This window comes from Chrysochloris asiatica, unplaced genomic scaffold, assembly GCF_000296735.1.
Source record: "Chrysochloris asiatica unplaced genomic scaffold, ChrAsi1.0 scaffold00006, whole genome shotgun sequence".
NCBI lineage: Eukaryota > Metazoa > Chordata > Mammalia > Afrosoricida > Chrysochloridae > Chrysochloris > Chrysochloris asiatica.
The window spans coordinates 27,950,960-27,967,669 of NW_006408524.1; the positions used below are offsets into that span (position 1 = coordinate 27,950,960).

Below are 16,710 nucleotides of genomic sequence, written 5' to 3' on the forward strand. Positions count from 1 at the left end.
ATAGGAGCTTGTATAAAGCTAGGCTTCAATCCTCTGGAGTCCTGATGGGTCAGGGCCACATTCAGGAACTGCCTGTGATTTCCTATGGTGACACAGGGAAAGGAAACAGAGCTCCTGAACACATGGACTCAATGATGCAACGAGGTTATGTAACTAAGTCTCTAAGTCCATGAACTGGATCCCAAGGCAATACGCAAGACAGATCTGGTCATTGCTAAGTGCACAGGGTGTTCTGAGTATAGTATACACCTGCTTTCAAGTCCTAACCCTACCACCTACCCTCTGTGTGTGGTCTCAATAATGTACTTGTCTTAGTGCTGCAAAGTCCAAATTCAGAACACCAACTCTAAAGAAAGATTTTCTGTCTTTGTCAGCTTTGGGGAAACGTCCATATCTCCTTTCCACATCTGTAGGCCCGGTGTTCCTTGGAGATCTCTATGCATCTTGGCATCAGTTTTTCCCTAGATCTAGGAGTTCACAGTGTAGAGACCCAGGTCCAAAGGACAGAATCTGCTGCTGGATTTTCTTTCTTGGTGGTAGTAGGTCATCTTCTGCTTGCTTGTTTAATCTCTTATATCTCAAAAGAGATTGATTCAACATACAACTTAATCCCATAGATTGCACCTGGTCTCATTAACATAGAAGTGAGGAGTTACAACCCAGGATCATTACATCAGATCAGAGCTGATCACATCCAATTACATCATGGGGTGATTACATCATACTAGATCTCATCATGGAGGTGATAGCTACACCTTAACTGCTAAACCACTGAGCATCTTGGTCCAGCCAAGTTGACACAAAATGTATCACACTAAGTAAACTTTCTGAGTCTCAGTTATTTCTTTATCTGTAAAATGGAAATGATACTTCACCAGTCTTCAGACAGCTGGTGCAGCCACCCCAGTATCACCCACTGCCCCCAACCATGGCCTGCGGTCTGGTCACCAGCAACCTGAATCTCAAACCCAGGGAGTGTCTCCGAGTGTGGAGTGAGGTGGCCCCTGACACAAGAGCTTCATGCGGAACCTGGGCAAAGACACCAACAAACTGTGCCTGCACCTCAACCCCCGCTTCGATGCCCATGGGATCATCAACACCATCGTGTGTAACAGCAAGGATGCTGAGCAGCGGGAGACGACTTTCCCCTTCCAGCCTGGCGGTGTCTCAGGTGTGCATCTCCTGTGACCAGACTGACCTGAGCATCAAGCTGCCGTATGGCTATATGTTCAAGTTCCCCAACTGCCTGAACCTGGAGAATATCAACTTCCTGGAAGCTGATGGCAACTTCAAGATCAAGTACATGACCTTTGACTGAAGTCAGCTGTATGCCTTTGGACCCGGTCCTCAATAAAGGCAGCTGCCTCTCATCCACACCCACCCCTCACCACCACCACCACCCCCCAAAAAAAAAATGGAAACGATACTGCCTGGCTCGTACGTTTCACACACTGCCGTTGAGTTAATGCTGACTCACAGCAAACAGATAGGACAGAGTAGAAGTGAGCCTTAGGGTTTTCAGGACTAAGTCTTTACAAGAGCAGAAAACAGTATCTTCTTTCTCCCATGGAGCAACTGTTAGATTGGAATCACCAAGCTTGTGTGTTTAGCAGCCCAGTGCTTAACTACACCACCAGGGTTCATCTATAGGTTCTAGTATAGCAGAAATGAAATGAAATAATGAAATAACACACTGATATATAAAGTACTTATTACTCAGTATAGTAAATTTCATACTTAAAGGCAGCTTTTCAAATACCTTTGAAGATAGAGTAATAAGAGGAGTGTTTAAAAGACCGATGAACTTTAGGAATGGTTTCATCAGATAAAACTAGAAAGCATGTATTATGTTTTAGTATGCTAAAGTAAGATATCCTATATCTTCTCTGGACTCCTGGTGTGGCACTGCAGGATAAGTATTGGACTGCAAACCATAAGATCAGCAGTTCAAACCCACCAGCTGCTCCTCAGACACCCTGCATGGGGTTGCTGTGATTTGGGACTGACTCAGTGGCACTTAACAACAACAGTATATCTACTGTATGGATCTGCAAAGACTGTATTTTATTGACTGTGCATAGGCATTGGACTGTGTGGATCATAACAAATGATGGATCACATTGTGATGAACAGGAATTCCAGAACTTTTCACTGTGCTCATGCAGAACCTGTACATAGACCAAGAGGCAGGTGTTCAAACAGAACAAGGGGATGGGTACTACATGCTTTAAAATCAGAAAAAATGGGCCTCTGGGGTGTATCCTTTCACCATACTTAATCAGTCTGTATGCTGAGCACATAATCCAAGAAGCTGGACTAGATGAAGAATAACGTAGCATCAGCCTATGGTATAGACGACACAACCTTGCTTGAAGAATGGGAAAAGGACTTGAAGCACTTATTGAATGAAGATTAAAGACTATAGCCGTCAGTGTGTATTACCCTCAACATAAAAATCGTCACAGAACCAACAAGCAACAACATGATAAACGGAGAGATCATTGAAGTTGCCAAGGAATTTATTTTACTTGAGTCCATAATCAAGGCCCATGGAAGCATCAGTCAAGAAACCAAACTGCTATTGTAATGAACAAATCCGTTGCAAAAGACCTCTTTAACAAGCAAAGATGACTCTTTGAGGAATAAAACTAAGGTGTGCTTAACCCAAGCCATGGTATTTTCGTTTGCCTCATGTGTATGCAAGATCTGGATAATGAGTAAGGAAGACTGAGAAAGAATGGATATATTTGAATTATGGTATTGGCAAATGATATTGAAAGTACCGTGGAAAGCCAGAAAACTATATTGTAAGAAGTAAAACGAAAACGCTGCTTAGATGCTAGAAGGGAGGGTGGCAAGACTTCATCTCCTGTACTGAAAAAGACTTTCCTTTTTCATTTGTATAGTAGAAGCATAGGGGTAAGAATTAAGACAATACATGTTAATTTTTAGAACTGTACTTGGCAGGTATCAGGAATTTAGCAGGAGAAAGATGAAGCTTTCTTCTACTTTAAAGATTTATAGCCTCAGAAACCCTATCTATAGTATACATGGTCACTATGAGTCAGAGCCAAATCAATGACACACAACAATAGCAAACATAGTATTGGTAACAGTAATACCATGTGGATAATAGTAAGAAGTATAAAAGGGGTGAGAGGAGAACTCTGGTATCAGGGGGCAACAAGATATATGGGAAAGACCCTGGTGGCATAAAGATTAGGAGATGGGCTGCTAACTGAAAGGTTGGAACCCATCCCCCACTCCACGAGCAAAAGATGTAACCATCTGCTTCCACAAAGGTCACAACCTTGAACCTATGGGGTCACCAGGAATCAAAATCAACTGGACTGGACAGCACATAACTGCAAGATTTATGACACTCCGAGGCTGCATACTAGTAATTTAGGAAAATGAAATCTAGTTGGGAATTTGGGATTGGATATCTTGAAACCTAGAGTTTCATCCTTCAGCACCATTCCTGTAGCCTGCTTCTGAGAAATTGAAACAGTGGCAGGAAGGGAACTCAGGAAGGAGTAGTCAATGAGGCCTTCAGAAGTCTTTTTAAGGGCAGCTCGATATGACAAAGTTAAGTATTTTAATGAACTATGCAAAGACCTGGAGTTAGAAAATAGTTAGAAATCTTTCAACAAGCTGATGCATCATTGGAGGCACTCATTCATCTATGCCAAGAATTTTGGAAGACAACTACCTGGTCAACCAATTGGAAAAGATCCATATTTGTGCCCGTTCCAAAGAGAAATGATCCAGTGGAGTGGAGAAATCATCAGGTAATATTATTAATATCACATGCAAGTAAAATTTTGCTACAGATAATTCAAAAACAGCTGCAACAGTATATCAGCAGGTAGCTGCCAGAGGTCAAGCCAGATTGAGAGTCAGATGAGGAATAAGCAATACCATTGCTTTCAGCCACATCAGATGGATCGTGGCTGAAAGCAGAGAATACCAGAAAAATGTTTACCTGTGCTTTATTGAGTATGCAAAAACTTTTGACTATGTGAATCATGACAAGCTATGGATAAAATCTCAAGAACAGGTATTCCAGAACACTTAATTGTACTCATGAGGAACCTGTACATAGAACAGGAGGCAGATGTTCAAACAGAGCAAGGGGGCACTGAATACTTTAAAATCAGGAAAACTGTGTGCCAGGATTGTATTCTTTCATCATATTTATTCAGTCTATATGTAGTCAGTCATATATCCGAGAGGCTGGATTATATGAAGAAGAATGTGGATTGCAGGTAGACTCATTAACAACATATGATTTGCAGATGATACAACCTTGCTTGCTGAAAGTGAAGAGGACTTAAAATACTTAGAGATGAAGATCAAAGAGCATCGCCTTCCATATGAGTTGCACTTAATTGTTAAATGAAAAATCCTTACCACTGGACCAAGAACAGCCTCACGGTAAATGGAGAAAAGATTGACGTTGTCAAATACTTCATTTTGCTTGGTACCACTGTCAGCACTCACAGAAGCAGTAGTGAAGAAGTCAAATAGCTGATGCATTAAGTAAATCTTCTGCACAGGAACTCTTCATAGTGTTCAAGAGAAAAGATATCAGCTTGAGTACTAAAGTACACCTGACTCAAGCCATGATAATTTCAGTAGCCTCATATGCATGTGAAAGTTGGACAATGAGTAAGGAAGCCTGTAGAAGAATTGATGCATTTGAGTTATGGTGTTGGGAAAGAATATTACAAATACCATGGACTGACTATCAGAAGAACAAACAAATCTATGTTGGAAGAAGTATAACTAGAATGCTCCCTAGAAGCCAGGATGGTGAGACTTCGCCTTTCATACTTCAGATGTATTATCAGGAGGAACCAGTTCCTGGAGGAAGGACATCATGTTTGGTAAAGTGGAGCATCAGTGAAGAAGAGGAAGATACCCAACAAGATGGATTGGCTCAGTGGCAGCAGCAGTGGGCTCAAGCTTAACAATGATTGTGAGGATAAGCCAAGACTGAGCAGTGTTTCAGTCTGTATGCTGAGCACATAGGATCTCTATGAGTTGGAACTGATTTGACCTGCCAATTAAGATTTTTGGTTAGAAGTTTATTCTGAGGAGGGCATTGATAAGAATCCTATCTCCAAGCTAAGGACCTCAAAAGAAGCATTTGTTAACTCAGCTTTTCTCCCGAGTTTCCTACTTGGCAGAATTGGATGATTTGAAGAGGGATGGCTGTCCCTTCCCTCCAAGACACTGGATTTTGTTGCTCTGCAGTTTTGCTAGGTATGTAGATATTTGGGGTGATGAGCGGCAAACAAAGCTAAGCGAATTGCTACTTCACAGCCAACACAGTTTGTGTCTCTTCAATGTTTCTCATCTCAAAGACCCTAAAACATATCATCAAAATGACTCATGTGGTCAGATACCAGAGACAACATTTGTAGTTCAAGTCTCCCATGTAACATAAAGTATTAGGATTGTTGTTGTTCATGTTAGTTGCCATCAAGTTGATTCTGACTTGGGTGACCACATGTGTGCAGAATAGAACTGCTCCACAGGGAGTCCTGGTATGGCATTGTAGGCTAAGCACTGACTGCTAACCACGAACTTGGTGGTTCAAACCCACCAGATGCTCCTCATAAACCCTATACAAGGTCGCTGTGAGTCAGACCTGACTCGACAGCATGCAGCAAGAACTAACAACACAGGATTTTCAAGGCTGTGACCTTTTGGAAGCAGATCAGCAGGCCTGTCTTCCAAAGCGCCCCTGGATACATTCAAACTGCCAACGTTTTGGCTAGTAGAGTGTTTTATACTTTTCAAACTTGCACATTGTCCTCTTTAATCCTTAAAATACCTCATGTGGCGGGCAAGGCAGGGGCCACATATAGGTAAGGAAATCAAGGCCGGGAGGGGTTCATGTCTCTGCCCCTCAGCTAATGTGATACCACCCTTCTGTCTTCTAGTCCGGTGTCCTTTCTGCTTTTGGGGTCTCTCCTGGAGATTTGGAGACCCTAGGTAGTGCAAACAGTGAACACATTTGGCTGCTGAGTGGAAGTTTGAAGGTCTAGTCCACCCAGATCTATTTCCTCTGATACACATGTGGTCACCATCAGTCAGAGTCTGATGGACAGCAACCGGTTTTGTGTAGATTTAGTTGTCCTCAGTCAGCTACAGGGGCCGCTGGATATTGAAGGTTGGAATAGTCTTTTTCTGTAATGTTCCAACTATGGCCTTGTACCTGTCACTTAAAACTTTCCTTCTCCAAACTCACAGGGAACTCTGTTCTCAATTCCCACTCTGAGCTGGGGAGTAGCCTCTGTGAAGGAGGAACATTCAGGATTTAAATCATAAACATTCCCATGGTGTGTACAAACTGGCTAGCTGTTCTACCTCTTCTGGAAGGAGTTTCCTTTGTATCAAGAAATGTAGGTTTCTACATAAGCCCAGAAAAAACGGGGAATTCAGAATGAATCTCTTTCCTTCCTCCCTGGACAGAAACTGGGTCTCCTGCTGGTAGGCTATTCCTAGCTCATTTCCCTGCTGCTTGACAGACAACTGTTTCTGAGTGTTGTCCAGGGAGCCCAGGACCCAGGAAATCCATTTCAGTTAGCTTGGCCTGCTTTTGGGTTTTTTGGGTACCTTTGGGAAACGTTTGGTATCTAAAGGATATGTAATTAAGCTATTATCTAAAAGTAGCTTTTTCTACTCACATAAATGTCAGTGGTCTAGGTTCCAATTATTCAAATCATTTTCATCAATGTCATCACCTACTGGTGAGACTTTGTGTCACAAAAGTTGAATGGCGTTGATAAGATTACTAGCATGAGCTCTCGTAGCGTAGTGGTTATGAATCGGGCTGTGAACTTCAAGGTCAGCAGTTCGAAACTACCAGCTGTTCCATGGGAGAAATATGAGGCTTTCTGCTCCCATAAAGATTTACTGCCTTGGAAACCCTGTACAGGGTCGCTATGAGTTGGAACCGACTCCACGGCACATAACCACCACTAAATGATTCAAAAGGAGTCCTGCCATGATGCTGTAGAAGCACTGGACTTTGAACCACAAGGTCAGTGGTTCAAATCCACCAGCTGCCCCTTGGAAACCCTGTACAGAGTTACTATGAGTCAGAACTGATCTGACGCCACTTAACAAGTGACTCAAAGAAGGCTTGGTAGCGCTGTGAGTTAGGTTGATGGTTCAAACATACCAGCCGTTCTATGGGAAAAAGATGAGGCTTTGTGCTCCGGTAAACATGTTCAGTCTCAGAAACCCTTTACAGGGTCACTATGAGTCAGCATCAACTCCGTGAGAGTGGGTATGGTGGGTGTGTTGTTGTTAAAGTGCCATCAAGTCAGTTCCAACTCATAGGGACTCTGTATAGGGTTTCCGAGGAGCGGCTGGTGACATTGAGGTGCAGACGACCTTGCAGTCCAGTGATTCTCCTACAGTGCCACCCCAGGTCTCTACAGTGGATCTGGTATAGCCTGTAAGTGATTCAAATGATGTCTTTATCTTTTCTTTGCTCTGTAGGTTCAGCTCTTCTTCACTCTTTGGGTGCTCTTGTGGAGAACTCTGAATCTGCATTCTTGGACAGACTTACAAATCATACACCCACATCAACTCTGGTAGTTCTTTTATCTACTTGTAGGCAGGGTTCAGTGTTCCCATTTGTTAAAGACACCCAGGCTCAGGAGCAGAAGAGACAAGGCTGTCTCTCCTTCCCAAGTTGGCACAAAGACAAGGTCTTTCCCTAGACTCAGCACCCTGAGTTTGGATTTCTAGCCTCCTAAACCATGAGAGAATAAATTTTTGGTTATTAAAGGGAAAAAAAAGAAAAGAAAAAAAAAACACATTTAGAGGAAACTTCCAACTGTTCAAATAAATCGAATCCAAGGCGATGACTAAGCCATGGCTTTGCAGTGTTTTATATTTTCAGGTGAAGTGCAGTATCTGCGCTTGTTTGTTTCTTGCTTTTTGTATGAAGCTTTGTGTGTGTCAAAAGTCCTGGTGTGATGCTGTAGGATCAGCACTGGGCTACTAGCCACAAAGTTGGTGGTTCAAACCCACCAGTTATAAGTCAGAATCAACTCAACGGCAGTTAACAACAATAACATGCATGTATCAAATATGTGATTCACTACGAACAGAGGAAGAGAAAATAACATCAGGACTACAGCCTTGACATCATCCTGAATTGCACTTTCTTTTATGACCTGCCTCCTATCCATCAGCAAATCCATCCTGGGTTTCTCTTCAGAATATGTTCAAAGCTAGTCATTTTCTCTGCATCCCTTGCTGGTACTCCCCAACTAGCCCAAGCACAAGGTCAGTGACCGGACATCAGCTGATTTATTGTCCCCATGGTCAGTTTCTCAACCAGCAGTCAGAGTGGTCATTTTAAACAGAAGCAAGATCTGCTCTAAACCCTCCAACAACTTTCCAAGACACTTGGAATAAATTCCCACATCCTGACACAGTTCTCAAAACCCTGCATAATCCTGCTCCAGCCCCCTCTCTGGCCGTGTGTCCTACCACTGTCCCCCAACCCCCATCTTTCAATTGCACCCTTTGTGCTTCCCTGAGAACAAGACAGAAGTTTCCCAGCGCTGGGCATTTGCTACCTCCTCTGTCTGGGTAGTGTTTCTCCCAGAATGTGCATGGCTGAAACCCTTCTGATTCCTTGTGGCCTTAGGTTTCCATCATTAGAGAGCCCCCTGCCCTTCCCACCCTGCCTGGAGGGACATTCACCACACCACCCTCATGCCTTGCATTGTCATCCTCCAAGTGCACAAATTTGTTCATTGTCTGCCTTACCCATCCTACACTGCACTGCAAGGACTCCTGCTTCTTTGTGTAATATCATATCCTCAGTAACTTGAACAGTGTCTGACACATTGTCGATGAGAAAGGTCTGATAAATGACATGAGATGAATGAGCCCCAGGTCCCCTCCATGGGTGATTTTTGTACCCTTCCCTCAACGCTGCCATCAGCTGTTGTCGGTGAGTTGGGAACTAGGAAGACTATACCGAAATAACCTCTGGACAACTCCAGCATCCTGTTATGGTGCTGTCAGGTAGGCACTGGACTGCTAACCACAAGATCAGTGGTCCGTACTCACCAGCTGCTCCTCACAACCCTATAGGGTTGCTATGAGTTGGAACCTACTCATCAGCACTTAACAACAACTGGACAACTGCAGTGTAGAAATGATACAATTGAGGATATTTTCCTAAATGTGAGAGATTTAAAAAACAAAACAAAAACAAAACCCTTATAAAATATGCAAATATTTAAATAGCCTTTCCTCATTTGCTTCTTCCTTTACCACCTACCTCTCATATAAAGTACATTCAAAGCATAAATCAAAATGATTAAGTGAGGTTGAAGAAAGACCTCAGATATTCAAATATATTGCAAGAATTTTTAACTCTGAAGGAAACTCATTAAATTGGAGCTTGTACAAGGAAAGATACATGGTCTTATTAAGTAAATGTTACATAATAAAAAAACATACATAGTAACTTCTTGAATGCTTATTAGTCAGAATTGCTTAATTTGATAGGGGTAGTGGTGGTTATGAAGTGCCATTGAGTTAGTTCTGACTCATAGTGATCCTATATAGGGTTTCCAAGGATGGGCTGGTGAGTTTGAACTGCCGACTATGTGGCTAGCAGTCAAGTGCTTACCCTAGAGCACCACAGAGCAGAGGTAATGGAGAGAGATGCTAAAAAGCTAATCTAAATTGGGTTTATTTATCTAATAAGTTAACACATGGGGTTTACTCTAGAGCTGGGTCAAACTCATCCACTGTAAAGAAATTCAACCAAGTCCCATCCTAACACACACAGGTTAGATTGTGCTTATTATTCTCTACTCCAGGAGACTTTAAGGAGCCATGGTGGTGCTGTAGGATAAGTACAGGCCTGCTTAACTGTAAGGTCAGCTGTTCAAACCCACCAGCCACTCCATCCCATAAAGTTTCAGTCTTAGAAACCCTTGGTTTCTGGACATAGGTCCGCATTGAGTTGGAATCAACTCGATGGCAGAAGATTTTAGAACAATTACCATCAAATGATGAACGAAGAAATAAGTACCCCTTTTCATGAGCATTCAAGTTACAGCCTTTAAATAATATTTTCACATTGGCTGGCATCTGCCTCCACCTTTGCTGGCGTTCAAAAAAGACACTGAAAACAGATGTTAGAATCATAGCATTTTTAAGCCAGAGGTATCCTCAGACTTTGCTTTACAAAGATACAAATGAGACTTCCGAAAGGTTAGAAAGGTCAGATTTAACAAGAGTCTTTTTCAAATGTCTGTTAGAGGTACTTTAATGATGTGCTGTGGTTTTGGGGAGGGACAAGAGCCCAATTTTAAGCACAGCCATAGAGAGCCCTGGTGTGGCACTGCAGGTTAATGCCCTGGACTACAAGATCGGTTTGAACCACAAGGTCAGTGGTTCAAGCTCACCAGCTGCTCCTTAGAAACCCTACACTATGAGTCAGAACCAACAATAGAGAGGAAGCTGGACATACAGAAAGGAGCTTTGGAGGTATAGGCAGGGACCTGGTTAGCAGTGCTGCCTTTGCCATTAGTTAACTTTGTAGCACCAGGCAGGTTCTTTACTGTACAGAGCCCCTACTTCCTTTAATTTATAAAATAGAAGTCCTAAGATCTAAGGCACCAGGTTGCCATGAGGACAAAGTAGAGACATCACTCATGAAAAACTTAAAATTTAGTCTCTGCCTTATTACCAACATTGAACGTTTACATGCGTTAGTTTATTTTAATTTGCAAAGTCACTGGTATTAACACTGTTTACAGATGGTGTTCAGTGCCATTGAGTTGGTTCTGACATACGGCGACTCTATGTGGGATTTCCAAGAAACCCTGGTGGGTTTAAGCCACCGACCTTGCAGTTAGCAGTCCAGTGCTGATCCCACAGCCCACCCCAAGCATCCTGTTTACAGGTGAAGCTGGGGAACTGGTAGTTCAGGGGTAGAATTGTCACCTCCCCTCCTGGATTCCCATCTAATGCACCTCATGATCAGTTAGTCCCTCAGTGGAGGCTTGGTGCTCCTGTGGTGCTGAACAGATTTCAGCGGCACTTAAGAGCGAAAACAGACTAGGAAGAAAGGCCTGGCAATTTGCTTCTGAAAACCAGCCAATGAAAACCTTATGTATCACAGCAGTCAGCTTCACTCAATTGTCGGGAAGGCACAGGACTGGACCACATTTCATTCCATTTGTTGTGCGTGGGGTCTCCCGTGACAGCTACCACCACTACCACCAGCAGAGGGGTACCTGAGGCTAAGAGGAATGAAGGTCATATAGTCAGTAAATGGGGTACCGCAGTTAAGACCCAGATCTGTGGAACTCTAAATAAAAACTCCCACTCTTCACGGACCCTAGTGCAGCACATGGCAGATGCTCCATGAATGTTTCATGAGTAAAATACCTGCTGGGAGGAAATATCAAAAGAGAAATAAGATACCAATTTACATTTCTCAGAAAACTGTGTAAATATCATAAAAGTGATATGAACCATATAAATCCTTCTGAAAGACCTTTGTAACCCTTAATGAAATAAGCAAAATGATTGGTATTTGAATGTTGAGGTTTATTCCTCTAGAAAGCATCTCTTCAGACCCTTAAAGGCACTGTGTTAAACACTGCTTCATCAGTCTAACTCAGTCATTTTAAAAGGTCAAAGTTGCATTTTAATGGGTTGTAAAGAGGCAGCATCGGTGGACTCAAGCATGGCAACAGTAGTGAGGTTGGCCCAGGATCGGGCAGTCTTTCGTTCTGCTGTGCATAAGGTGGCTATGGGTCGGTTCCAACTCAACAGCACTAATAACAACAGCAAAGATTGAAAAGCCTCCGAACCCTGCACGGGGTCACTATGAGTTGGAACCTACTCCACAACACTTAACAACAATGCACACTTTATTACATAACAGTGTTGTTATTCATATGGAGCCCTGGTGTGGCGATAGAGAATAAGCACTAGATTGCTAACCCCAAGATCAGTGGTTCAAACATGCCAGCTACTCCTCTAAAACCCTATACAGCAGGGGTGGGGAACGTCTGGTTCAGGGGCCATATAAGGCCCTCAAAATAGTTTGGTCTGGCCGTACAAGGCAACTGCAGTTCCAGACATCACATTGTTGTGTTGTGAAGGGCCATCGAGTCGGTTCCAACCCATAGCGACCCTGTATAGGGTTTCCGAGGAGCATCTGGTGAGCTTGAACCACCGACCTTGAAGTTCAAACAGCTTTGCAGTCTGGCTTATTAACTCAGGACTCCAGCCATAACATTGTTGTTGTTAAGTGCTGTCGAGTCGGTTCCGACCCATAGTGACCCTGTGCAGGGTTTCCGAGGCTGTAAATCTTTACGGGAGCAGAAAGTCTCATCTTTGTCCTGTGGAGCGGCTGGTAATTTCAAACTGCTGACCTTGCGGTTCGCAGCCCGATTCGTAACCACTACGCTACCAGAGCTCCTTAGCCATAACATTAGGGTTGAGTTAATTAAATGTTTGACCAAATAAAGCTGGCTAAATTTTAAGTTGATAATTTTGTATGGCCCATGAATGATGTTACAAATTTTGGTAGATAAAAGTTCCCCTCCTCTGTTTGTTATACAGGGTTGCTGTGAGCTGGAGCTGACATGATGGCACTTAAGAACATTCATATGGACAATACATTGGTCCCTGTTTTAAGGGAGTTAAATTTTTTGCAGAAGAGGGTTCTAGTTCTTATACACTCTGATGATTTACTTTTAGCCATAACTATAAAGATGCCACCTTAAAAAAAAAATTCCTTTATTATATTGCTTCTATGGGAATACGATCTGTAATGATCCATTTAAAATTAAAATGTAAGTTAACTCCACTGTTGGCATTGAGAGCTGGTGGGGGAAAAGAAGAGAGAAGGGATGAGTGGCGTTTGTTATAACGTATCTTCAAGTTTGATTTAAAGAAAAAGTCACTGTGGTTTCAGTAAGATGAGGATATGTGCCTCAGTGTTTCAAAGATAATGAAGTATATAACTGTGGAGCCTTTGTGTCTATAGCTTCCTCAGTTCTGAATAAAACAGGAGTTTGTTTGTTTTTTATAGGAATATTACACTTAAATTTTTACACTGGATTGGTTTTCTAATAGATAATTTGAAACAATACAGAGTTTTCAAAAGAGTGAAATCTACTAAGCCAGAGAAGTAGTGTTTTTATGTTGCTTAGAAATAGCATTTAAAAAATGTTTTAACAAAACATTTGCAAGTACTTTCAGAACAAGCTAATGGAGATTTTGATACTGGTAACCCAGGTCAAATTCTTTGGTCTATAAATGAGCAGGCCTTGTATATTTCTGGTTTAATTTTCACTGGTTTCTCATCACTCACCACCTGACAATACTGCCATGGAGGATTATGTTTGACTTGAGCAAATTAGGTGCTAAGTGTATCAGGAGCACCCTCTTGAGGACATATTTGTGTAAGGAAGCAAAAATGTTTTAATTCGCTGACAACCAAATCACTTGCCATCATCTGGATTCCTACTCATGTGTGTCAGGACAGAACTGTGCTCCAGAGCATTTTCAGTGGATGTTTTTTGGGGAGATCAACATGCCTTTCTTCCAAAGGTCCTCGGTGGACTTGAAACCTGTAACCTTTCAGTTAACAGTTGAGTGTGTTGACTCTTTGTATCACCCCAGTCACTACCACCGAGTCTCTTCCTACTCATAATGACCCTATAGACCAAAGGGTTTCCGAGACTAAATCTTCATGGCAGCAGACAGCCTTTCCGCTGTGGATCAGCTGTGGGCTCCATCCTCTGACCTTACAGTTAGCAACCCAATGCTTATTCCATAGTTCTATCAGCTCTCCCTTTGTACCACTCTGCCCTTCACCATACATTGTGTGAAGTTTCAATGCCGGGGAGAAGGAATAGATTTCTTGATAGTCACAAACTCATTTTTGGTGTTTTGTTTCAGGTGAGCCATCATCCACCTATTTCTGCATGTCACGCGGAGTCTAGACATTTTGTTTTCTGGCAAGGTAACGTGCAAATACATTTGACCTCCCATCATTTTTATAACGTAATAGATGTATTCAGAAATCACTAAACATAGTTGTTAAGATCAGAAGTGGCTCTTGGATTTGGGCCTTCCTAGATGAATCTCTCATCACTCATTTCTGAACCGAAATTGATGTTTTTCGATTTTATAAGTATTCACTAGTATCATGTAGTTGTTCACTTTAAAAAGGAATCCTAAATCTTTATCAGGACTACCGTAATTTATTCCTGTAATGTTCCCTCTATTTCATTCCTTGACTACTTGTATCTTATATATCCTACTTTTGTTGTTGTGTTGTTGTTAAGTGTATCAAATCGGTTCCGACCCATAGAGACCCTGTATAGGGCTTCCGAGGAGTGGCTGGTGAGCTTGAACTGCCAACTTTATGGTTCAAACCAACTTTGCAGTGCAGCGCATACATTCTATATCTTGTAACCATATATCCTGAGACACTAAGTAGCTATAGTTGTTTACTAGCATCTAAACAGTCAGCGGATTTATTATTTCTGAAAGGTTCAAATTTATATTTTGAAATCACATATTACAATGCTGAGTTTTCTCTGAACATTGTTATAAAATAATTAGAAAATAGTATTTTTTTCTTATTATAGTCATACTAAATAAGTTTGAAGTGGCATCTCATTGTGGTGTTGTTTTTTACTTTTCTGCTTATAATATAGAGCATTTTTCCATGTGATTACTGATCATTTGCATTTAAGTTGCATTGTCTTTTTATTATTGAGTTATAAGACTTTTGTATATATATTCTAGATACAAGTCCCTTATTAGACATATGATTTGTAAGTATTCTCTCCTGTTCAGTGACTTTTATTTTCACTTTCTTGATGCTGGCCTTTGCTACAACAAGAGTTTATAATTTTGACTAACTCTAATTTATCTTGTTTTTCTTCTTCTTTTTTGTTTGCTCGTACTTTTAGTTTTATATCTAGAAACCATTACCAATACAAGTGTAGTCTCTCCAAAGAGTTTTATAGCTTTCGGTTTTATATTTCGCTCTTTGGTCCCCTTCTAGTTAACCTATGGTGTGAGGTAGGGATTCGACTTCATCCTTTTGTACATGGGCTTCCAGTTGTTTCAGCACCATTTATTGACAAAAACTTGTTTATCCCCCATTGGGTGGTCTTAGTTCCAATTATTTTAAGTTGTTTTGTTTTGTTTTTAAGGACTGTTTAAACCTTTGATTGTAGTTTAGGTGGAAGTGTACAGAACAAGTCAGTTTTCCATGAAACATTTTCTATATATTTTGTTTCATGACACTGTTTACAATCCCCTCAATGAAACAGCACTCTTCCACTGCTCTCCTGGGTTCCCTGTTCCCATTCATTCTTCTTTCCTGTCCCTTTGTACCTTCTAAGCTTTGTTTTGGAGAAAACAGTACTGTTTCCATCTCTTATGATTGATCGTACTGAGGGGTACATTTCTCTCTGATGGTACTACTCACTTTTCAGGCCTGTCCATTGTTTGGCTGCAAGTTATCCCTTGGGGTGGGTTTACTTCCAGGCTTGGGGTGTTGTCAGGGGCCACAGTCTCAGGAACTCCATCATTCAGTCTCTAGCTCCGTCAGTATGTCTAATAATTCTTTTTTATCATTTCAAATTTTACTGTACCTTTTTTTCCCCTCCCTCTCTGTCCAGCACCTTTTATTGTAATCCTAACAGAGCAGTAAATTATGGTAGTCAGGCACCATTTGGTTCTTCTGGTCTCAGGGTAGTGGAGGCTGGGGTTCACATGATTCGTTAGTCCTTTGGACTAATTATTTTCTTAAGTCTTTGATTTTCTTCACTCTGCTTTACTCTGGATAGGGAGAGACCAATATTTACATCTTACATGGTTTCTTGCAAGTTTTTAAGAGTCCAGTTGCTACTCACCTTAGTAGTTTATAGAATATTGTCTTCGTGGACTGGTGGTGGTGGTGGTGGTTATGTGCTGTGGAGTTAGTTCCAATTAATAGTGTCCCTGCATAGGGTTTCCGAGGCTGTAAATCTTTACAGGAGCAGAAAACCTCAGCTATTTCCATGGAACTGCTGGTAGTTCAAACTGCTTGAGATTAGCAGCCTGATTTGTCTTGTAACCACTGTCAGTTGAGCGACATGTCCCTCAAGACTGTGGTCCCAGGCTCCCAGGCCCAGTGACTCATTCCCTCAAGGTGTTTGGGTATGGCTAAGATGTGTTTATACCTTTTCCTCCTGTATGCTCTGCTCTATTGTTGGACATATTTGCAGCACGTGCAAATATGAGAGGGATTCATGGAAAAGTGGGATTAAAAGATAATGGAATTTCCCCACAAGCTTTCTGAAGTCCCCTCATACATATGTAGAAATGTCCTCTACCAAATGGATATATTCATTGCTCATGGTTGTACCACCTTTCATTTCCCCATATCTATTCAGCATGCTCTGTCTACCTGTGTATCTCCTCGTACATACTGCTTATGATTACTATTGCAGGACCATGTTGGTGATCGTTTTAACTTTTACTCTTGTGTTCCTCCGAATGTCTTCATGTGCCTTGGTCATCCTGTGTTGTCCACCCAATATTGCATATTGCCTTTCCCTTCACCCGAGTTCATATATGTCTCTAATGACTTCTCTTCCCTCCTTCTTCCATCAAAGAATGTTTCTTTCTGTG

General features: G+C 41.8%; 1 protein-coding gene and 1 pseudogene across 4 annotated transcripts in view; both read left to right on the forward strand.

Annotated features, from left to right (window-relative positions):
- OSBPL3 (oxysterol binding protein-like 3) overlaps nt 1-16,710 on the forward strand; it is a 124,223-nt gene that overhangs the window by 90,818 nt on the left and 16,695 nt on the right. For all 4 annotated transcript variants that reach the window (XM_006832205.1, XM_006832204.1, XM_006832206.1 and 1 more), the window contains one exon: nt 13,978-14,041. In XM_006832205.1, the coding sequence (XP_006832268.1) occupies nt 13,978-14,041 (64 nt within the window). The remainder of the gene's footprint in view (nt 1-13,977; nt 14,042-16,710) is intronic.
- LOC102814491 lies at nt 929-1,318 on the forward strand (annotated as a pseudogene).